Raw genomic sequence first — 23,392 nt, 5'->3', positions numbered from 1 at the left:
GAAACGATAGGAGCGGTAGCTGTGCTGAGTTCTAGTGTGTATACTCAGGAGTAGGGCTGTGTGTGTATGTAATCGGACTAATGAGCTATTTGATGGAAAGGCTGATAATGTGAAAGCATCCATGTGTTTGCCTATGTCCTATCAAGTAGCTGCAGTACACGGAAAAAAGCCCCCTGCACTCCTGCCACATTTTGAAACCCTTAAATTATTTTGAGTACTTCTAAGTATTCAAAAGTTGCTCCAGATGAGAAAATACTGTTTTATCTCTGTATCTCCATAAGTTTTAGCTTTGTACATAAGATGGGTTTGATACATGTTTGTTGGCTTAAGTCTGCGTTACTGTGGGATGTGTTCTAGTGCTGTCACCTGTGGTATAATCACACAGCAACGTGAGCTCAGCACCTGTTTCTATGCCCCAGGTAGAAAAGCCAGAGAGGGAGTCATTGAGGATACAGAAACGACTATGATGTCATTTTGATTACAAAATTTTGATCATAAGGATGTGTGCTTCTCCCCAGTTTGGGACTTTCTTTCTACAGGGTGGTTCTAAGGTGCACTTGAGTGTGTTCCACACTGGGATTTTGAGCTTAAGAGGAGGTTGAGGTAGCCTTTGATGAAGATCTTGGGCAGGGTACTTAGCTAAAGACCTGTGATCTTTATATAAGGTCACTCCTTTCCACAGTTGTTTATTGAGCACCCTCTAAGCACCTACCCATTTGTTAGGCCCTAGGATGTAGTCAAGGTTTTTAAATAGGATGTAATCCCTACTCTGAGCTGGGAAAGTGAGACATTGTAGGCACATGAAGATTAAAACAGGAGCATGACTAGCAAAGTGCCAACCAGTAGTATGGGGCAGACTATAAGGACAGACACCCAGGGCACAGAGGACAATGGGCACAAGGCATTCAGGAAACAAGACTGGCACAGTGGCAAATAAAGTTGGAGAGGAGTAAGATGCGATTGGAAAGATGAAGGTTGGTTTTGTTAGCTGCACGTGAGAACTGGTCATTATAAAGCTAGTGCCTGATTAATTGCAGCCTTTAAAACTTGGATAAAGACTTTCCTTTTGATATTTCCAGCAATAGACAACATTTAGGCACTTGGACAGGCAGATGACCTAATGCAAGTGGAACTTGCGAAGTACACAGACCTAGGATCCCTCACTCTTGTACGAGACCCAGAACAGCAGGGCACAAGAAGGGAATGAGTCGATCTTGCCTGGTGTTGATGCCAGGTGGAAACTTTAGAGCAACCGTTTGGAAGGAAGAAATATTCCTCCTTTTTCCTCCTAGTGTTGTTGGTGTGACTCCTAATCTCAAAGGCAACTCACTGCTGGGGTGAGCCTGGTAGGGATAGGAAACAAGAGAAATGAGCCCTTGTCTGTAAATACACGTTTTACTTCTTCAGCGCTGGACACTCCAGATCACTGAAGCTCAGGGAACTAGAAATTCCCAGCAATGAGTCAACAACTATGCTCTTTGCTAGGTTTGTTTAAAATACTCAAAGGAATCAAAATTATTCTATTGTAAAGACACATGCACCCATATGTTCATTGCAGCACTACTCACAACAACGGCGACATGGAATCAACCTAAATGCCCATCAACAGTAGACTGGATAAAGAAAATGTGGTATATACATACCATGGCATAGTATGCAGCCATAAAAAAGCATGAGATCATGTCCTTTGCAGGAAGCTGGATGGAGCTGGAGACCACCATCCTTAGCAAACTAACGCAAGAGCAGAAGACCAAATACTGCATGTTCTCACCAATAAGTGGTAGCTAAATGATGAGAACACATGGACACATAGAAGGGAACAACACACACTGGGGCCTACCTGAGGATGGAGGATGGGAGGAAGGAGAGGACTAGGAAAAATAATAGGTACTAGGCTTAATACTCGGGTGATGACATAATCTGTACAACAAACTCCCAGGGCAGAAGTTTACCTATATAACAAAACCTGCACATGTACCCCTGAACTTCACATAAAAGCAAAATAATAAAATACATGACTTGTTTCCTATTCAGAATTTAAGAATGAAGGCAGCAACTGAAATATGCATTATTGTAGTTATTTATAATTCAAACAAAAGAAAACAAGTTTACCATGTTGAGAACTGTTATTTTAGGGTTCTGTACTCTACAAAGAGGTATCTGTCATCGCATTATTTATATCACACCTGGGTTGTTAATGGAATCCCAATATACAGGGAAAAGTTCTTTCCTGAAGACAGGCATTAGTGTGATCTACAGAGAGGAATCTTTTTTTTTTTTATCTAAGTCAAGAAATACGGCCTTTCCTTCAGGCTCTTGTTAAATTACACAGCTTCTGAAGGTACTTAATGAGGAATCCTAACAGTGTGGGCTTTCTGTGTATCTGCATGAACATCCCTTAATTCTGGGTATTTGCCTGGTGAGAACAGCACTTATTATAACTTTCATGTGGCATCACAATTCCCCCTAAGCCTCCAATACTGTAGTTAAAACATAATCAGCATATGAAGGAGAATAAGACAGAATTAATGAGGACAATTAAATAGTATCCGGGTTTGATAATAATAATGAAAAGAATAAGCCCAGCTGTGTCAAATTATTAACACTGATAAAACCAAAGGCCAGCCTGGACTACTGGTCTCCCAATGGCACTTTGAGAACCTTGGTTCTCACCATGTGTGGAGTCCTTAAGGAATTTCCCCATGGTCTATCCAGAGCACAGACACTCATACGAAGACAATGGAGTGTGTTTCTTTATAGCTGTGGCCCTTGAGATGTTTTAGTCTGTGCTGGTGACAGCTGTAATGATTCCGGTTTTCTATAAGGGAACAGACAGTGTCCTGGACCCAGAAGACAGAAGACAACTTTTCCACAAGTTATATAGATGGTTCCCTGCTCTGAATTGTGTTTTCTCGTATCTCTTTCAAATCTGCTTCATCACATAATAACAACCCATATATCATAATAGCAGTCATTAATAAGACCGTTTAACCTTTGAGATTTTGACTTTGCATTCTGTGTCTATAGGACCATCAAATAAGTCACTCTCCAGACATTGAAGATTTCATCCTGCTTCTCAGTATTTCTTCTGCATGTTGGATGGTGTTTTTCCTGCCATCCAAACATTAGCAACCTAAAATGACGTGACAAGATCCCTTTAAGGAAGGTAGTGAATGTAGAGTTCTGGAAAGTCCTTGATTTCAGTGTTGTTTGCTTCATTTCATTTGAATATTGCCCTTCAAGGGGTAAATAGCTTTGTCACATTAGGCTTTGGCAGCATTAATGATTTCTTACTGAAGTAGTTTATAGCAATGGAGCAATTCAGCAGCAGAGAAAGGGGGGCATTATTTTTATCATCACTTAACTCCTAGAATTGCTTTGAAGAGGAGCAATATGTTATTAGCCAAGTAACAGTGTCCCATGACTGCCTGTGAATGATGTTACCTCCATGCAGGAATCACTGGATTATGGAAGCATTGAAATCATACTCCCTCAAGCGATACTTTGCAACCTGGGCTGCACGTTAGTCTCTTGGGGAGTCCAGGCCACACCACAGAATAATTAAATCAGAATCTCTGCTGGAAGTCGGACCCAGATATCAGTACTTTTTTTTTGTGAGACGGAGTCTCACTCTGTCACCCAGGCTGGAGTGCAGTGGTGCAATCGCAAGCTCTGCCTCCCAGGTTCACGCCATTCTCCTGCCTCAGCCTGCTGAGTAGCTAGGACTACAGGCGCCTGCCACCATGCCTGGCTAATTTTTTATATTTCTAGTAGAGATGGGGTTTCATCCTGTCAGCTAGGATGGTTTCGATCTCCTGACCTCATGATCTGCCCGCCTCAGCCTCCCAAAGTGCTGGGATTACAGATGTGAACCACCACGCCCAGCCCAGACATCAGTATTTTTAAAGCTCCCCAAATGATCCCACCACAGTTGCACACCACTGTTGAACAGGAACCACCAGAACTAGAGCTAGAATCAGCTGACATCTAATAGTTCTCAAGCCTGTGCCTGTTGAGGAGGTGGGGTCCCAGGAACTGTGTTACTCTTCATCAAACATCATGAAATGTATTTGACTGTCTCTAACTGGCGCATGGCTTTTTTGCAGTTTGGAGGTGTATGGGAGGAACTGAAGTCTTTCTTCCCCACACTCCAAAATAGTATTCTAGCTGAAATCCATCAAGTGCTTGAAATGTTTTGTGTATTGTTCTAAGTGCTACATATGTATTTCAGTCCTCACAACCACCCTTTGAGGTAGCTATTGTGTTATGATCATGCTTACTTTAGAAGTGAAGACACAGAGGCAAAGAAAGGTTAAGGACCTTGCCTGGAATTACACAGCTGGGGCTCACACCCAGCTCTAGAGCCTGCACTTCCTTTTAATAGGGATATGAAGACCATTTAGTTTTAAGATAATTACTAATATGTTAGAGTTTATGTCTCCCAAATTAACCAATTACATAACCAAGGCACATTTTTATATTAGAATGTGTGCCAAGAGATTAAATTAAAAATAAGTATCAGTGGGTACTTAACCAGGGGTCTTTGTTTATTTGCTTGATTCTATGGCCAAAGTAAGAGTGTGATATCATCCATTGGAAAAGTTTTCTAGGTTGAATTCATTGTAGCCATGATCCGTTGTGTGGGATTTTGGGATCTCAGCCACCCATTTGTCCATGTGTTTAGCGGACCCAGAACTTTTTTCTGAAGAAAATCTTCATCCTACGCAGGGAACCCCCACTGTCCAGCTCCATGTGGAGACTGAGTGGCCTTATGTTCTGGCACGTGCCAGGAGTGGCATAAGAGGATGTCGGTAACACTGAAAACACAGTAACTGATAATGTTGGCATCTGCTCTTAATGGGCAGCGTAGCATATTTACATGCTGTGAATTTGTCAGAGAACATATAGCAAAACTTCTGCCTGCCAATAATGATCAACTACACGTGTTCCAGTTATTGCTGTATTACAAATTATCCTGGAATTTTAGTGGCTTAATATTACCATTTTCATATGCTGACAGATTCTGCAACTGGGTTAGGAATTCAGAAAGGACACATGGGGATGGCTTGTCCCTGCCCCAGCATGCCTGGGACCTCATGGGAAGGCCTCATGGGAAAGTCTTGAGGGGATTGAGTCAACAGCTAATGTCTAGAATCGTCTGAAGGCTTGCTCACTCACACATCTGGCATCTGGACTGCCATGACATGAGCACCGGGACTGCTGGCAAGAGTGCCCATGTGTAGCCTGTCCATGTGGAATGGCTTTTTCACCATGTGGCACCCTTAGGATAGTTGCACTTCTCACATAGCAGTCTGGGTTCCAAAACAAAATATTCCAGCAAACAAGGTGGAAGCTATGTGACCTTACTCTCTTCTCTTAGGTCATGCAGTTATAAGCCCCTGTGATTCAAGAGGAGGGGACATTGCCAAAGAATTTGGGGGTCATGACTCATTTGGAAAAAAATTGGGGGAGGCTGGACGTGGTGGCTCACACCTGTAACCCCAGCATTTTTGGAGGCAGAGGTGGGTGGATCACCTGAGATGAAGAGTTCGAGACCAGCTTAGCCAACATGGTGAAACCCCATCTCTACTAAAAACACAAGAAATTTGCCGGGCCTGGTGGCAGGCACCTGTAATCCCAGCTACTCGGGACGCCGAGGCAGGAGAATCGCTTGAATCCAGAAGGCTGAGATTGCAGTGAGCCGAGATCGCACCATTGCACTCCAACTTAGGCAACAAGAGTGAAACTCCATCTCAAAAAAAACAATTGGGGGAATACACTCAAAGAGGCTAAGTGTTATCTATTCTTGTAGGCTAAGTTTTAAAAAATGCCTTAACCTATCACCTGAAAAATGTCCATGTTCAGCTGGCATCTTATGGAATTGTTTTTATTCCTTAGAGAGGTACACCCTCAGTCATAGGGTATATTAATAAAGTTACTGTAGGAATTTTGTAGGGGCAATGGCTATCAAAATCCAAAGATTACAGTTGTCTTTCTTCTGTTTCATTGCTTCTTGTGGACACGGCAAGTCGTGTTTCGTTTAGTGTCCGTGTTGTTGTGGCAACGGAGGCTTTGAGAATTGACTGTGCCGAATCTTAGGGTAAGTTAATGGTCAAATGGAATGGAAATTCAGGTCTCTCTTTCTCCCCTGCCAGGCTGCCTCTGTAAGGACATTGCTTGGCTTTGTCATCTGAGCTGTCACTCTATGACTTGCCACAACACAGGAGTTTAGCATGACCAAAACATAGCTTGGCATTCTGTGCAGATTATTCTATTAAAAAGGATGTTCCTGTTGGGTTGACAAACCTCATCTTCAATATTTAAGTTGTTTGCTCATGTGTTCTTCACCTCAAAGGAAAACACATTTTACTTTCTTGTTGTGCATCATCTTTCCTTGGTGATCAGTGGAGGATGTGTCTGTGTTTCCAAGGATGTGGAGTAAAGCATGGCACAAGATTCATGCTTCTGATGGAAAGTTGATCTCTGGGGACTTTTCTTCAAAACTTTATGGTGCTTGGAACATATTTTTGTACAGCTTAAGATTCAGATTGTTATAGGTTGTGTTTTAGCTGTAGGGATTGCCAAACATAAAAGCAAACCACCAAACCAAGATCCAAACAAACCCCAAAACCCCTGTGGTTGCAAATGGTTAGGCCTCCTTGTGTGACTCACAGGCTGTCTTCTCGGCCCTTCAGCTTCAGGTCTTACTGCATTCCCTACCTGGTCTCTCTCCCAGACTTGCTGGGCTTCTGCAGTTTTCTGATTGTGCCACATTCTTCCTCCATACTCTTGTGCACTCTGGCCAAGTGGCCTGGAGAATCTTCCTCATCCAACCCCTGTTAAGTGTCCCTGCTCTACAGGTCCTCCTCCTTAACTTCACTCTGAGACTCCCCTGTCTGAGTGCCCTTCTGAAAATCTCCCCAGCAGAGTTAGGGGTTTCTCGCAGTGCCCCCCACCGGCCCTGAATATGGTGTTATAGCTGTTCATTTCTGTTTCTCTGCTGCAAATTTGAGAACCTTCCAAGGCAAGATCTATGTGTTTATTCATCTTTGTATACTCTACTCTGTTACCAAAAATGGAAGGTGCTTTTTTTTTCCTTTTTTTTTTTTTTTTTTTTTTTTTAGACAGAGTTTTGCTCTTGTTGCCCATGCTGGAGGGCAGTGGTGTGATCTAGGCTCACTGCAACCTCCACTTCCCAGGTTCAAGCAATTCTCCTGCCTCAGCCTCCCCAGTATCTGGAATTACAGTCGCATGCCACCACACCTGGCTAATTTTGTACTTATAGTAGACATGGGGTTTTGCTATGTTGATTAGGCTGGTCTTGAACTCCCAACCTCAGGTGATCTGCCTGCCTCAGGCCTCTCAAAGTGTTGGGATTACAGGCGTGAGCCACCATGCCCAGCTGTAAGGTGCTTATTGATGGATCTTTGAGCAAATAAGTTATTGGATTGATGGGTCAACAGAAGCATATCTCTCCATTCATTATCATCTGGGCTTTAGTCACTGCCCTTAAGACCCTACAATGATTGCAAGAAATGATATGTTATTCAGATTCCACTTAAAATACTGCCTGCTCTATACAAGTTCAAATATAAATAAATAAGTAAATTTTAAAAATACTGCCAAAGTTTTGGTTATAGTTTCAAACTTTCTTTATATTGGAAAGTAGATATTCAAAGGGTAGGGGAAGAATTTGGTCTACAAATGTGCTTTTCACATCAGTTGTTTTCCTAGGTTGGTGGGAGTGTTGGTTTCTTTGCCTTTTGAAGACTTCCATGGAACCCACAGAGACAACAAGTCCAGGCTTTGTTATAGCACCGTTTAGTGGGCACTGGTCACATTTTATCTCTCATCAGAAGCTCCATCGATTGGAACCATTGTTATTATTTATTGTGAAGGCTAGTTCTTTTTTACTAAGATTTACTAAAGAGTTACATTGTACCAGTTTGAGATAAATGAATGGTTTCCAAAAGCTAGTCTTCAGACCTCACGTCTGAAGTCTCAAGAACCTGTATTTTCTCAAGCTTACCAGTTTCTACTGGCATAGATGAATACAGGTCAATTCATTCTATTGTAGTAGAATATTGTGACCTATTTTCTAGGCTTATAATTCTTTTCTTGATCTTCAGCTTACTGTGGTTTCTCTGTCATTTAGAAGTTCCACAGATATACGTATATATTTTCCCCAGATATCCAGTGGATTAAACTTTATAGCCTATTTGTAAAGCTAAAATGAATTTCCACCACTAATTCATTAGGTGAGTCATTCCAACAAAACCAGTGCTTTTAAGAGACACTACTTATGGCTTTTCTTGAAGAACAAAGCAGTTGATGTTGAGCCTTTGAACAGACACTGTGATCCCATTTTTAAGACGAGGAAGTAGGAACCCTGAGTCATTAAATACCTTATTTAAGGTGGTAGAAAGTCAGTGGTGAAGCCAGGGTTAGGCTGGCAGTCTGTACCATGGGTGTTGGTCAACCACAGAAGCCTGTCTGGAAGAGCCAGGAGACTCTGTTTGTCTGGGAAGGACCCTGTGATAATCATGTTAGTGACTGTGGATAGTGATGTAGGTGTTATATAAGGCAGGGTTTTACAACTGGAACAGATGATTGGGAGGGGAGACGAAAGGTCGTGGTAAGTGACAAAGGGCTTTCGGGTTAATCATTTGAAATTTTCAGTTGATATTATGCATTAGAAATGGGTTTTTCAAGCAATATCAAAAAAATCCTAGAGTAATCTTGCTAAAACATTACCTTGACCCAAATATTACATATGCTAATTTGTATATCCTGAGGCTTTTTACTAGAATATCAAAAATCTTCACATCTCTGGGTCCACAGTGGCGACTTGAAAAAGCTAGCAATTGCCTTCTGCTTTCAAGCATATTTAATGCCAGTAGAGCAAGTGACGTACTTGCTCTGGAGTCCTGACCTGTTTGAGATAATACATTAAATGATTAATGGAACAAAGTGGAATGAATGATAATAATGGTAAGAATAATTATTATTGTTATTGCCAACATCATTGAGTACTTCCTATGTACCAGGCATAAATGTTTTACGTATTTTTTAATCTTCAAAATAACCCTATGAAGAAGTATTATTCCATATTTTAAATATAAAGAAATTGATATCAATGAATTAATATTATATTATCTTACTCTTCAAAGATGAGTTTTAAGAGTTTTCTGATATGCTTTGGAAAGTTGATAAGCTTTTTGACACATCTTTATGTTTTTCTATTCTCAAGTCAGTCTCAAAAGGAAAGGAAGAACAGAAAAGAAAGAAGAGTTAAAACATCCTTTTGATGGCCAAGTTGATTCACCTTGAAAGAGCTTTACTTTGACATTGCTTTCAGATTTTTACTCGTATGCCCTTTGGTCTGGGAGCATATCACTTGCAACCTTGAATAGGTTACTTACTTAACTTTTTCAAAATGAATAAATGGCTTACCTCTTTGAAAGATACTTCAAAATCAAGATAGTATTTGTGAACAGGGTTTGAAAAACGGACGTGAGTCAGGGTTATGGAAATTTTGGTTAGGCTGTACATCCTCTACTTTGGTGGTGAGTTGTACATGGGTGAGGTCAATGGTTGGCCAAAGACAATAGCTTGGTCACACATTCCTTGTTCTTTGACCTTTTAGTTCCTGCTCATTGCTTCTGCGTATATCTTAAGTTTTCTGCTTTCCCACGACATCCTGGATATACATTCCACTGTGTTTGCAAAGGAAGTCCTACAGCTGTTTGGAAACTTGCCCTAACAATGGCAGCTGTGACTTCCCCTCCTTGCATGTTGTTTGTTCTGGAATTTTTGTAAAGCTCCCTACTATCTTCACCTCTACCCTTGCCAACTGACCTCTTCAACTCCATTGAGTCCAAGTAGGCATCCTGCAAGTGTAATTTCTAACCGTTGATATCTTAAAGTAAGATGATGGGAAGAGATGGATCTGCCGTTTCTTCATTCGAAGCCAACAGTTATTCAACAATAGGAAGTGAAGGTGACAAAGAAATCTGTGGAGTGTTTTCGAGCAGCCTGTTGTCTGAGTCCAGCCAACTCCAGAGACAGCACTGAGGGAGAAAAGTGCAGAGGCCCAATTTCCAGGACAGCCTCATTCTGGGGCTGTTGATCACCTGGAGCGGGTTAGACTTAAACATCCTCAGAATCTGTTTCTTCCCCATCTCTTCTGTTGAGTTTTCTCACTTTAGCCTTGTTGTTGTTTACTCTCAGTGCATCTAAGCTTTCACTCTTTCCTGTCCTTATACTGTACCTTTCCTTAAGCTTCTCTGCTCCTCTCTCAACCTGGACCCCATAATGTAACCCCTCTGTTACCAGTGGAAGAGATCCCAGTTACCCCGAATTACCCGTGGCAAACCCCTACAGGTCCACAGCAACTTCAGTCCTTGTCGCCTCAGACAAAAGAATTCGACTGAGGGACGTAAAGCAGAAGAAGAGACTGAGGACAGTTTTAGAACAGGAATGGAAGTTTATTTTAAAAGGCTTTAGAACAGGAACAAAAGGAAAATTCACTTGAAAGAGACCCAAGTGGGTACCTGAGGGTCCAAGAGACAAAAGAGAGCAAAAGAAGACAGGAATGAAAAAAAAAAAAAAAAAAAAAAGGAGGCAGGGAGATCTTTAAACTTGATCCTGGGACTTTATAGGCTCGCCTCTTCCCCATGATTCTCCCTTTAGGGTAGGCTTTCCGCATGCGCAGTGTTCTCCCTTTGGCATTGAGCATGCAGTCTTTAGTGAGTTATACGCATGCCCGTTGGAGGCTTTCTTCCCTTTTCTGGTGGAGTGTGCCCCGAGATCATATGTCACCTTTTTTTTTTCTTTCCCTCTCTCTCCTCTGTCTCTCCTTTTGTTTTGTTTTGTTTTGAGACAGAGTCTCGCTCTCTTGTTCAGGCTGGAGTGCAGTGGGGCAATCTTGGCTCACTGCAACCTCTGCCTCCAAGGTTCAAGCGACTCTCGTGCCTCAGCCTCCCAAGTAACTGGGATTATAGGCGCCCAGCACCACGCCCAGCTAGTTTTTGTATTTTTAATAGAAACAGGGTTTCGCCATGTTGGCCAGGCTAGTCTGGTACTCGTGACCTCAGGTGATCCGTCCGCCTCGGCCTCCGAAAGTGTTGGGATTACAGGCGTGAGCCACCGCGTCCAGCGCATTTTTGTCTCTTAACACACGTTCCCAGGACTTTGCTTCTCCTTAGGGCCTGCATTCAGTTAGCATTTTGCTGTTAACAGGTGTGGAACATCAGAAAGTGGCCTCTCTGTGGCGCTGCCAAATTTTCGTTTTTAGGGAGGCAATGAGATAATTGTCGAAACATCCCCTTACATTTCTAGGGAAGAGCCCTCTCCTGCCCGCTCATACCTGGCTACCTGTAACACTTCCGCCACTTGCTTCCCAGTGCCTGCCTTCCTTGCCCTCACACCTGTCATGCAGAGGCCAGTCACAGCTCAGTGAGTCGCCGTCTTGTTTCCTGTGTTGCTCATGCTGCTGGAGAGAAGTCACTGAGTGCGCGTGCTGATGTCAGTGCAAATTCACGCTCTCTTGCGCCGCTGCACGCACCTCTGCATTGTTTCCCATATCCTTACTCGTCTCCATGCTCCACTGTCCCATCGCAGCCTCCAGCACTCCTCATAAACCCATTATTCTCCTTTTAATTCCCTCATTCTGTTTCACCAACTTAGTGCCATGAGCTCCTGTGGTTCTCCTTGCCCCAAGTTTTCTCTGTTTGTATCCCTAGCCTTCTGCTTCATCCCCATTTGGAGAACTAGGTAACCCATCCTTGTCTGATACCAAGTACTTTGCCGGGTTGTAGATCTCATCTGCCTCTCACCTTCTCACTCCATCCCTGCATCCGTATTATCCATTTCTATTTGTTCTTTCTTATCAGTATATGAAGGAAGTATGTTGCTCTTTCCAATACTTTTTAAAAACACTCTGTCAACTCGGTAACTCCTCTGATTTCTACCCTATTGCATTTATTCCCTTTTTAGCCAAGCGCCTTCCCTTTCTTCTTCCCTCCCTCCCTTTCTTCTTCTGTGCAGCAAATATTCATTAGGGTTGCAGACCCCAAGTTCTGGTTTCACAGAGCGTACCTTCCCATGGCAGGAACAGTAAGGCATAGGTAAGCAATAAACACATTCAGATAATGTGCGATGAAAAATCCAGAACGGGGTAACACAGAGTGTCGTGGGATGGTGGGGGCCTTCAGAGACTGAGACTAGGTAAAGCTTCCTTGAGGGGGTGGCTTCAGGGCAGAGACCTACATGGTAGGAAGGATCTAGCCATGCCAGACCTGGGGAAGTGTCCCAGGCAGAGGAGAAAAAACAGGCAGAGGTTCTGAGGTGGGAATAAACTTGACATTTTCAAGGAAACTAAGGAAAAACACTCAACTCACTGCTGCCCTTCATCCTTTATCATTTTTCAAATCTATCCCAGGCTGTCTTACACCCCTGAAACCATTATTGATAAGACTACCTGTGGATGGTCTCCTCCTCGCCCCATCCAGTGGGCTATTTTTTTTTTCTTTTTCTTTTTCTTTTTCTTTTTCTTTTTTTTTTTTTTTTTTTTTTTTTTTTTTTTTTGAGGCAAGGTATTGCTCTGTTACCCAGGCTGCAGTGCCGTGGTGCACAGATAGCTTACTGCAGCCTCAATCTCCTGGGCTCAAGGGATCCTCGTGTCTGTGCCGCCTAAGTAGCTGGAACTACAGGTGCACAATACCATGCCCTGCTAATTTTTACACTTTTTTCTAGACACAAGTTCTTGCTGTGTTTCCCAGACTGGTCTCTGATGTTGCTGTCTTCTGTGCCTCTGAGTACTTCTGTCATTGGGACTTTTCAGTGACCCTTGCAGGACCATGCACTGTGCACCTGAAGGTTTGGCATATCCTGGGCCTGCATCCTGAGCCTGTTCTTCTTAATCTACAGACTCTTCCTGGGGGACCTGACCCACATCCACAGCTACAACTTACATGGCAGGGATGTCTAAATCTGTATGTCTACAAAAGGCTTACCTGCCAAGCTTCAATCCTACTCATATACCTCTTCAAATCGGCACATCCAAAGCTTAGCTCATAATCCCTGTCTCACCTGTAACTCGAGTCAGCCTCCTTTTGTCCCTCTCCCTCACCTGCCATGACATTTTCTAGTGACATTCTCAAGCTCTTTTCCACCTCCACTACCACCATCTTAGTTCAGGCTCTTGTCATTTCCTGCTAAACCATCGTGGTTCTTTCCTTGTTGTTCTCTGATCTCGTTCACTGTCATCATCCACCCGTGCCCCACACTGCTCTAAGGTGAAAGTCCTAAAAGATCTCATCTCTCCAGTGCTAAAACACTGACTCGGCTCCTCTTTGCTCTAGGACAGGTTGCACCTGTGAAGGAGACATAGGGGATCCACGTGATGTGACCCCTCATCCCACTGCGCTTTGGCCTTTCCAGCATTCTCCCACCTTCCATTCTTGTCTGCCTGTTGCACTCCAGCCTTGCCGAACTGCCTCAAGGTGGCCAAACATAACAAGCTGGTTTTTGTTATCTTTGCTTCCACGATTATCTTTCCTTAGAAGGCCCTCTCTGATGTTGTTGTCTTGGCCAACACATGCTCAGTCTTCAGTTCTGGTAAAAACATCTGCTATCAGACTGTCCAGACCCTCCAGCAGGTGGAGACGCCCTCCTTTTTTTCCCTTACACCATGGGCAGACTCTGTTAAACACTTACCATCTTGATGCCTGTTTTGTTTACCTGTCTTTCTCTCTAGAATGTGAATCCTGAAAGCACAGTGATTTTATCATGTTCATCTCTTTTATTTTTATTTTATGAGACAGGGTTTCACTCTGTTGCTGAGGCTGGAGTGCAGCAGCATGATGGTAGCTCACTGCAGACTCCAACTCCTGGGTTTAAGTGATCCTCCTAACTCAGCCTCCTGAGTATCTGGGACTACAGGGGCATACCACCACACCTGGCTAAGTTTTAGTATTTTTTGTGGAGTCGGGATTTCACCATGTTGCCCAGGCTGGTCTCGAACTCCTGGGCTCAAGTGATCCGCCTGCCTCGGCCTCCCAAAGTTCTGGGATTGCAGGCAAGAGCCACCCTGCTTGGACCATGTTTATATCTCTAATATAGAATACAATCCATCCTTAATATTAGCCATAAGAAAAAATTAATAAAAATAAAACTAACCATGTCATTTGCATTTGAACTCCGTGAGGCTGGCAGGCCACCTGTCGAGGAGCCCAACCCACTTCAGTGCTGGAATCCTAACCTGCCTTCATTTTCTACTCATTATCGAATGCCTGGTGGCCTTCATGAGGTGAGAAATACATTGCAGTTCTCTGCAAGGGAAGAAGGACTCTGAAAAGAAAGTCAACTGCTAGTACCAGCCACGCGAGGTGGCTCATGCCTGTAATCCCAGCACTTTGGGAGGGCGAGGCGGGTAGGTCACGAGGTCAGGAGGTCGAGATCACCCTGGCAAACACGGTGAAACCCCATCTCTACTAAAAAAAATACAAAAAATTAGCTGGGCATGGTGTTGGGCGCCTGTAGTCCCAGCTGCTCAGGAGGCTGAGGCAGGAGAATGGCGTGAACCTGGGAGTCGGAGCTTGCAGTGAGCCGAGATTGCGCCACTGCACTCCAGTCTGAGTCAGGAGTGGTGCCTCGCTCCAGGAATGGAGTGAGACTCTGTCTCAAAAAAAAAAAAAAAAAGTCAACTGCTAGTACCAATGATGAAATAAGAAGGCACTCTAAGTGAGTGAGTTCTTAGACATTTCTGATGGATTAGGAACCAGATAGTGGATTTGTCTGCCTGCATCTGTGACATGAACAAATACGCAAAAATGCAGTATAGAGGAACAAGAAAAGGTGATGTATGAATTTTTTCAGCCAGTCCACCAGTCACTGCATCTATTTCTTATCAAGTGAAAGAAACTTTCAGTGGCAGTTGAAATAGAAATAAAACCAGTGAGGACAAGTCCAGAGCCACTGAACATAGGTGAACTGTGATGCAGGGGAAAGTAGGGACGTTTCTATTGCCCCACAGATGAAGACAGCCTCCAAGTAGGTAATTTTTATTGTATTTCATGGGGTGAGTGATTTGCTTTCTAGCATCTGAGCATATGAGGATTTATAGCAGTCTTAGGACATCTCTTCCACAAATGTCACAAGTTTACTACTTCACCTGTAAAAACAGAGCTGGCAGGTGATGGCATTGTAATAGTGTCTCATTTATCTCATGTGGTCTGGGAATGCGATACACCATCTGAGCAGAATTTTCTAGGTAAGTGAGGCAACAAAATATTTTTAAAAAAATACTATTTCAGAGTAAAATCTTAAGCATTTCCCTGTTCCTTTTTTGAATAGAGTAAGCAGAATATGTGTTTACGGTACAACAGTGTAAACAGATCTGAGCTATTACAGGGATGTCTTCAAAGGCAATTTACATGGGTGAAGTGTTTTTTCTTTATATTAAATCATCATCGCTTCTCAACCTTTTGGCTAAGATGAAGTAGATTAAGTGATTTCAGATATTGATAATTAAAAGAAAGTAGTATTTTGCCCTCTCCCTTCGGTCAGGATGTTGCTTGACACTATTTACCATTCTCAGCACTTCTGCCTGTTACAGGGTTTCTTTTCCCAAATAGTCTTTGTTTTCTTGTTGAATATATATATTTTTTCCATTAAAAATCCCTCCTTTCAAAATTTACCCTTTTCAGCGTACTGGAGATTGGAACTTCAGATGGCTGTTACTTACCAACTGTCAGAATTCTATGGTAAGGTTAAAGGAAATCTGTAAGGGTAGCTGTGAGGGTTGTCTCTGGGTACAGTGAGTTTTGCTACAGACTTTACCTTGTTTATTCTGACTTCCTGGATGTTCTTTTCATGATCTGGATTCTTTTCTATGTGCTGAGTTATCTTTTTTTGCATATGAAAAGTGACTCCAGGGAGTAAATCCTTCAGTGGAGGTTTATTCCAGGCTTTCATTAACCAGTTAGGCTAACACAAGCGAATCACATCTTCTCTGGGTCTCATTTTGCTCATCTGTGAAATGGTAAGCCTAGACAGGTGGATGCCCAAGATGTTTTCATGTGGTCAGGTGCCAAAACAATAGTTTAGGAAGAGAGTTTAAAGCTCTAAGACAGAAGTGCCTAAAGAAGAGAGATGGCTTTGCATTGAGAATGTCCTGGGAATCTACCCAGAGCAGAAGGATCAGATTTAAAAGGAGAAGGTGGAAACATAGACTTGTGCAGGGGCTGTGTCTGTGAGAAACTGGTAGACTTTTTCAGAGGACAGCAGTTATGGTGGTCAATACATTTAACATTCATCATTTAAACCATTTTTTAGTGGACAGTTCAGTGGCATTAAGTACATTCACATTGTTGCGCATCCATCACCACCATCCATCTTCAGAGTACTTTCATCTTCTCAGGCAGAAACTCTGTACCCGTTAAACCCTAACTCCCCAGTCCCTGCTTCCCCAGCCCCTGGCAACCTCTATTCTGCACTGTGTCTGAACTTTACTACTCTAAGCACCTCCTATCAGCGGGATCTTACAGTATCTGTCCTTTTGTGCCTGGCTTATTTCATTTAGCATAATGTCTGCAAGATTCATCCATGTTGTAGCATGTATGCAAATGTACATCCTTTTTAAGGCAGCTGGTACTCCATTGTATGGATGGACCACATTTTATTTATCCATTTATCTGTTGATGGGGGTGTGAGTTGTTTTTATCTTTCGGCTTTTGTGAATAATGGTGCTCTGATCATGAGTGCCTAAGTATCTTTTAGGACCCCTGTTTTTAATTCTTTGGGATATAGACCTAGGTATATATGGAATTACTGAATCATATGGTATTTCTATGTTTAACTTTTTGAGGGAGTGCCAGACTGCGTTCCACAGTGGCCACACCATGTTGCTTCCCACCAGTAGTGCACAAGATTCAAGTTTTTCCAACTGGAGAAAGTTGCCAGCGGTCCCTAACCTTTTGGGCACCAGGGACCAGTTTTGTGCAAGACAGTTCTACAACAAGGGGAAATAGTGGTTTTGGGACGACATTGTTCCACCTCAGATCATCAGGCATTATTTCAGTTCTCATAAGGAGCACACACCCTACATCCTTTGCATGTGCGGTTCACCGTGGGGTGGTGAGAATGTAATTCTGACCGAAGGCAGAGCTCAGGCAGGCGTGCCTACTTACCCGCTGCTCCCCTTCTGTGCAGCACGGTTCCGAACAGGCCACGAACTGGTACTGTTCTGGGGCTTGGGGACCCCTGGAATCAGTAGTTTCATGTGCTCAATATAAACCAGCTTGATTGGTGCCCAGATTTTACAAAAGGCAGGAACAAGACGTACAACTGGTACAGTAGGCGGTGGCCTGAGTATGGAGCGTCTTGAAGGCCGGGCTGTGGTGTTGGTACTTTATTCTGTGGTATGGGACGCTGGCGAGAACTTTGAGCTCGGGAGATTGGGGCTTGAGTGGTGCTGTGGACACATAAGGGCCAAAGGATATATGTGTGGGACCAACTGGGCCCCAGAGGCCAGGATATGGGTTGGCAGATGCTTGTCGTTATCCAGCTGGGAGACCGAGGCTCCATATAGGAAGGTAGGGAAGGCAGGGATGAATGTGGAGACTGAGAATGAATGTGGGTGAAGGGGACTCTTGAGAATGAATGTAATGTTTTGCAGGCAGGAAGTTTGAAGAGAAATTCTGCATAGGCTCTAGTGTGACATCTGTCACAACCCGTGTACATGCATGTCAGTGGGGGCGGGGAATGTGAGAGTCAGGAGTGGTGCCTTTCTTGTCCCTTGTGAAGGTCCTCAGTTGAAGACAGGGTACAGAGAGGTGTGTGCACCTGGTTAGCTCCTGGCCTGCTGAAGGAATAGACATTTGCATGAATAGACTACAGATCTCTGTCTTGCATACCTGGAGACGTCCCCACCTAGTTGGGGGTCTTAGATCCTGGCCCGTTGAGTAGGAAAAGACTGGCATCAGGATGCTTGCACAAGGAGTAATTACACCAAACTCAAAGAAAGCTTAGCATTTATGGAAGGGAGGAAGGACACGGAGGTGCCAGGTAGGGTGTTTAAACAAAGATCTAGGCTCGCTCCAGAGTCCTGATTTTGGTCTTTAATTTGCATAGTGCATGAAATGATGCTGTTCTACACAAGATGACAAGGAAGATGTTTGTGGGGCTACTTTGCTTTGTGCTTGCCATTTGCATGTGTCAGCTTACTGACTGAAAAACCATTCCTGCCTTGGAATACTTAGCCTTCTCCACCCCACCTCCGCGCCGAGTTCTCTCCGTTCCTTTGTGTTTCCACCAATAAAGAGTTCCAGGAGGCAAAAGGAATTTTTCAGGTGTTGTCCTTCGTGTTTAAAGAAGACCAACTGAATGCTGCTCCCTCTGTGCAGGGATGGGAATGTGTGCCTGTGGGCATGGTGGGTGGATGACTGGGTATGGTTTTTGGTGGACTTAGGTTGCAAGAGAGTTTTAAATAATATATTTAAAATAGATGAAATTGTACTATTCACAATAGCGAAGCCATAGAATCAACCTAGATGCCCATCAGCTGCGGACTGGATAAAGCAAATGTGATACGTATATACTATGGAATACTACACAGCCATAAAAAAAGAATGAAATCATGTCCTTTGGAGTAACAGGAATGCAGCTGGAGGCCATTATCCTAAGTGAATGCAGAAACTGGAAACCAAATAACGCATGTTCTCACTTATAAGTGGGAGGTAAACGTTGAGTACACAAGGGCACTATGAAGGGAACAGTAGACACTGGGGCCTACTTCAGGGTGGAGAGTGGGAGGAGGGCAAGGATTGGAAAACCACCTATTGGGTACTATGCTGTTTACCTGGGTAACAAAATTATCTGTACACTAAACCCCTGCAACATGCAGTTTACTTGTGTAACCTACACATGTTCCTTCGGAACCTAAAAGAAAAGTTGAAAAAAAAAATAGATGAAATTAAGGGATCCCAAATCAGATTGATAAGAGATAATTAAAATAATTACCAGAGTATAGAGAACCCAGCTAAAAAATGGATGTAATGACTGCTGCAAGGCATGGTATGCGGAAGATAGAAAGCGGCATAAATTATGGTGTGTGGGGTGAGCCTGGGTGCTGTGACCTTCCTGATGGGCAGTGTGCCATACCTGGAACCAGTGACCATGGCTGGTGATCTCTGTCACCCTGGGCTGATGATGCAGGCACCACCAAGGCAGCTGGCATTCTCTATTCGTAGGAGTTGTTATAAATAAGAATTACTGCATTCTCTAGGTTCTTCATAAATAGATGTCCATCTCTTGAGACAGGTTTAGGTGTATTGCTATCTGTATTTTCAACTCTGTGGATTTAGGTTTTTAAAAGTTAATGATTCTTAGCTTGCCTCTGAGAAAATGACTTTACTGGGAAAAAAAAAAAATCATTCCTCAGCCTGCATACATTTTTATTTGTATGCTAAACCGTCAGCTGCATTTTCTGTGTTTATGACTGTGTGGAGAAGTTACGCTGCTGACATGAATAACAGAAACTTGACGAGACACAGCCACCCACACCAGGAGGCCTGTTTCAGCTGTGCACATATGGCCTCTGTGGCGAATATGGCTCCTGTGCAGATAGGCCCTCTGTGATGAATGTGGATGCTGTGCAGATACGCCGCCTGTGACAAATGTGGCTGCTGTGCAGATACGTCGTCCGTGGTGAATGTGGCTGCTGTGTAGATACGCCCTCCATGGTGAATGTGGCTGCTGTGCGGATACGCCCTCCATGGTGAATGTGGGTGCTGTGCGGATACGCCCTCCATGGTGAATGTGACTGCTTTGTGGATACGCCCTACATGGTGAATGTGACTGTTGTGCGGATACGCCCCCCCATGGTGAATGTGGGTGCTGTGCGGATACGCCCTCCATGGTGAATGTGACTGCTTTGTGGATACGCCCTCCATGGTGAATGTGGGTGCTGTGCGGATACGCCCTCCATGGTGAATGTGGGTGCTGTGCGGATACGCCCTCCATGGTGAATGTGGGTGCTGTGCGGATACGCCCTCCATGGTGAATGTGGGTGCTGTGCGGATACGCCCTCCGTGGTGAATGTGGGTGCTGTGCGGATACGCCCTCCATGATGAACGTGACTGCTGTGCGGATATGCCCTCTATGGTAAAAGTGGCTGCTTTCAGACTCAGCCCCACCTCATTTGGGCCCTGGGAGCTGGTTCACCTTGTGATCCCAGACAACATCAGAGATGGGAAAAGAGCCTGTTGCCTCAGTGAGTACTACATTACTGAAAGAATGAACAGACTTTAAAGGGAAACACTTAACGTTTTCAAATAAGTCCTTTGAACTTCCTAAGAAATGAACCTTCTTTTCTTCCATGGCTTTCCCCTCCGGGTCTTTGAAATCCTTTCCATCACGAGCTCAGCGAAACTCTCAGCTTCCCAGACTTTGAGGGCAGTCAAGCAGGATACCCTTTTACTCAACGCATTGGTGAAGACTTCCAAAGGGAACTTAGTCCTTGTAATTCCTCTGTGTCTGGGCCTTTAAATAGCTGTGTTCACTGCTGAGGAACTGTGCGTTTGGGTTTTCAGGTGGGGCTGTGAGGACAGCAGGGAGACGCAAGACTATCTTGGAAACTCACAGGACCACACTCCTCTCTGTGGCACCTCAAAGAAATCCAGTCTTTGAACACAATCAAAGGGGCTGTAAAACCAGTGCTGTAGGATGAAAAGCTCCTAGAAGGCAAAGAATAGAGAAGAGAACTTGGCAACATTTGCAAGGAAGACATGTAGTTCCACAAAAGAAAAGAAGAGGTAGAGTGAGGAAGAAAAAAGGAGTGGTTTGTGAGAGACCTTGAGAAGCTGTAACTGACTCTAGGCAGGAGAGAAATCTATTTATGTACCTTTCAAACTGTATTCCATTGCTGTGTCACTGGAAGTGAAACTCCACACAGTGTCACTTGTCAGGTTTCTCCCTGGAGATTTATTTCTGTAGCCAGTGACTGGTAGGTGCATTCTCAGTTTACTGTGGAGATTAAGGAGACATGAATAGAATCCATGGTACCTACGTTCCCCCTCATCCTGGGGGATACAGTCCAAGACCCCCAGCGGATGCCCAGAAGCACAGAGAGTCCTGAACCCTAGCTATAGTATGTTTTTCCCCCATACGTACATACCTAGGATAATGTTTAATTTATAAATTACGCCCCCGGAAAGAGATTAACAACAATAACCAATGACAAAAGAGAATAATTATAACGATATATGGTAATAAAAGGTATGTAAACATGGTCTCTTTCTCTGTGTGTGTGTGTGTGTCTCCCTGATTCTCTCTCACTCTCAAAATACATTGTACTTCAGGTAACTGAAATGGCAGAAAGTGAAACTAGAAAAAGGGGACTACTGTATAACCCAAAAGCTTTTCTGATTTGTTGAATTTTACCTTTGTTATGTGTGCGTGTGTGTGTGTGTGTGTATGTGTGTGTGTTTCCTGACTGTAGAGAAAATACTCTTAATACCAGAGATATTGGAAGGAAATGGGTCTTTAAGCATCGGGGAAATCATTTGATCCTTAGATTGGGAAACTCTATCACCTAGACCCTAGAGAGGCTTGTTCTGAGAGGGGAGTTGAGATGCTGGTTCATATCTTCCACCTGACAAGCGACACTCTGTGGAATTTCAGCAACAATAACATGGGATGGGACAAAGTTTGAAAGGTCCACAGGCTTCTCTCCTGCTTCTCTACCTTCTCAGAGAAAGGGGAGTCGTGAGGATAGCTAACATTTATTGAGGGTTTATTGCATGCCGTGTACTGTTCTAACCTCTTTCACATTTGAAAACATGAACTCCTCACAGTAACCTGTGGGGAAAATGAGGTACAGGAGCATGAAGTAATTTTTCAAAGCAAACCTCTGGGGCCAGGATTTGAACCCAGGCAGTTTGGCTTGATAGTATGTGCTCTGATTCCCTGAGCCATGCTGCTGAGAGATAGGAAGGAAGATGTGAAACTAAATATGATGTATTCATACCACTGTATTGAATATTTTATGTGTTGTCTATTTTAATGCTTCTAGAAGCTTCCAGAGGGCCCCACAACCCATGTGACCAGCCCTGAGCCCAGGTGTCCCAAAGAGTTCACTATGGTCAGTTCATCTGAAATGGACATAATTTCTTTCTTTCTTTTTTTTTTTTTTTTGAGACAGAGTCTCGCTCTATTGCCCATGCTGGAGTGAAGTACTACAATCTTGGCTCACTCCAACCTCTGCCTCCTGAGTTCAAGCAGTTCTTCTGCCTCAGCCTCCTGAGTAGCCAGGATTACAGGCATGCAACATGACACTCTACTAACTTTTATATTTTTAGTAGAGATGAGGTGTCCCCATATTGACCAGGCTGTTCTCAGACTCCTGACCTCAGGTGACATGCCCACCTCAGCCTCTCAAAGTACTGGGATTATAGGCATGAGCCACTGTGCCCAGGCTGAAAAGGCTTAATTTCTAAGAGATAATTTAAATGCTCATTTTAAAAATTAAATATAATTATTTTAATATTCTTGAAATCGTATTGCAGAAAATTTGGATACTAGAAGAAAAGAAAAAACAAATCATCCCACTCTGTATCATAGTCAGTCTTATTTTGGCCTATTTCCTAAAAATCCTTTTACAAATGCCTCCGTATCCTACGAATACAGTTTGTATCCAGCATTTCAAGCTTTTTCCCATGGTTTTATGCAATCTTCATAACTGTGATTTTTAAATTCATGGTATTTTGACTTCTTTTGGTATTTTTTAACTGGGAGCATTGTGAATTTTCGAATAATTGTTGGAGAGATTTCATCTTAAACACTTTTTAAAGGCATTCTGTGCTAGATCTCGGTTAAAAAACACTCAGCAGCCAAGGTTAATTTTTAGAACGGTCTTTCCTTGTTTTTCTCTTAACAGGGATCTACCGAACGGAAAGGGACAAAGGGACATTGTATGAGCTCACCTTCAAAGGGGACCACAAACACGAATTCAAACGGCTCGTCTTGTTTCGACCATTTGGCCCCATCATCAAAGTAAAAAAAGAAAAGCTCAACATGGCCAACACGCTTATCAATGTTATCGTGCCTCTAGCAAAAAGGGTGGACAAGTTCTGGCAGTTCATGCAGAATTTCAGGTTGGTTTGTTTGCACGTGTTTATCTTCCTCCGCACGGTGTGTGTTAGAACAGTGGTATCACTTCCCGTCATCTCTTTCATTTCCCCTGCCGAATACAAAGCCTCCTTTCTCTTCTTCAGCTCTATTTTCCCCACATAAAGTTTATCGTTTGTATTTGCCTTTCCCTAGAGCAATTAGAAAACTGCCTTACGAGCATATTGACCTTCAGAAGTGAAAAGCAGGAAGGGCTGGGTTT

General features: G+C 43.5%; 1 protein-coding gene across 35 annotated transcripts in view; it reads left to right on the top strand.

Moving 5' to 3' along the window:
* Positions 1-23,392, top strand: part of CSGALNACT1 (chondroitin sulfate N-acetylgalactosaminyltransferase 1) — a 360,001-nt gene that overhangs the window by 285,279 nt on the left and 51,330 nt on the right. For all 35 annotated transcript variants that reach the window (XR_012417113.1, XM_045397975.2, XM_074000393.1 and 32 more), the window contains one exon: positions 22,940-23,156. Coding sequence is in view for 34 of the 35 variants with exons in the window: in XM_045397975.2 (XP_045253910.2) it covers positions 22,940-23,156 (217 nt within the window). In the remaining variant the exon portion in view is untranslated. The remainder of the gene's footprint in view (positions 1-22,939; positions 23,157-23,392) is intronic.

Source organism: Macaca fascicularis, chromosome 8, assembly GCF_037993035.2.
Source record: "Macaca fascicularis isolate 582-1 chromosome 8, T2T-MFA8v1.1".
Lineage (NCBI taxonomy): Eukaryota > Metazoa > Chordata > Mammalia > Primates > Cercopithecidae > Macaca > Macaca fascicularis.
Note: the sequence above shows the minus strand (reverse complement) of the source record. Positions and strands in the feature narration are given on the sequence as shown.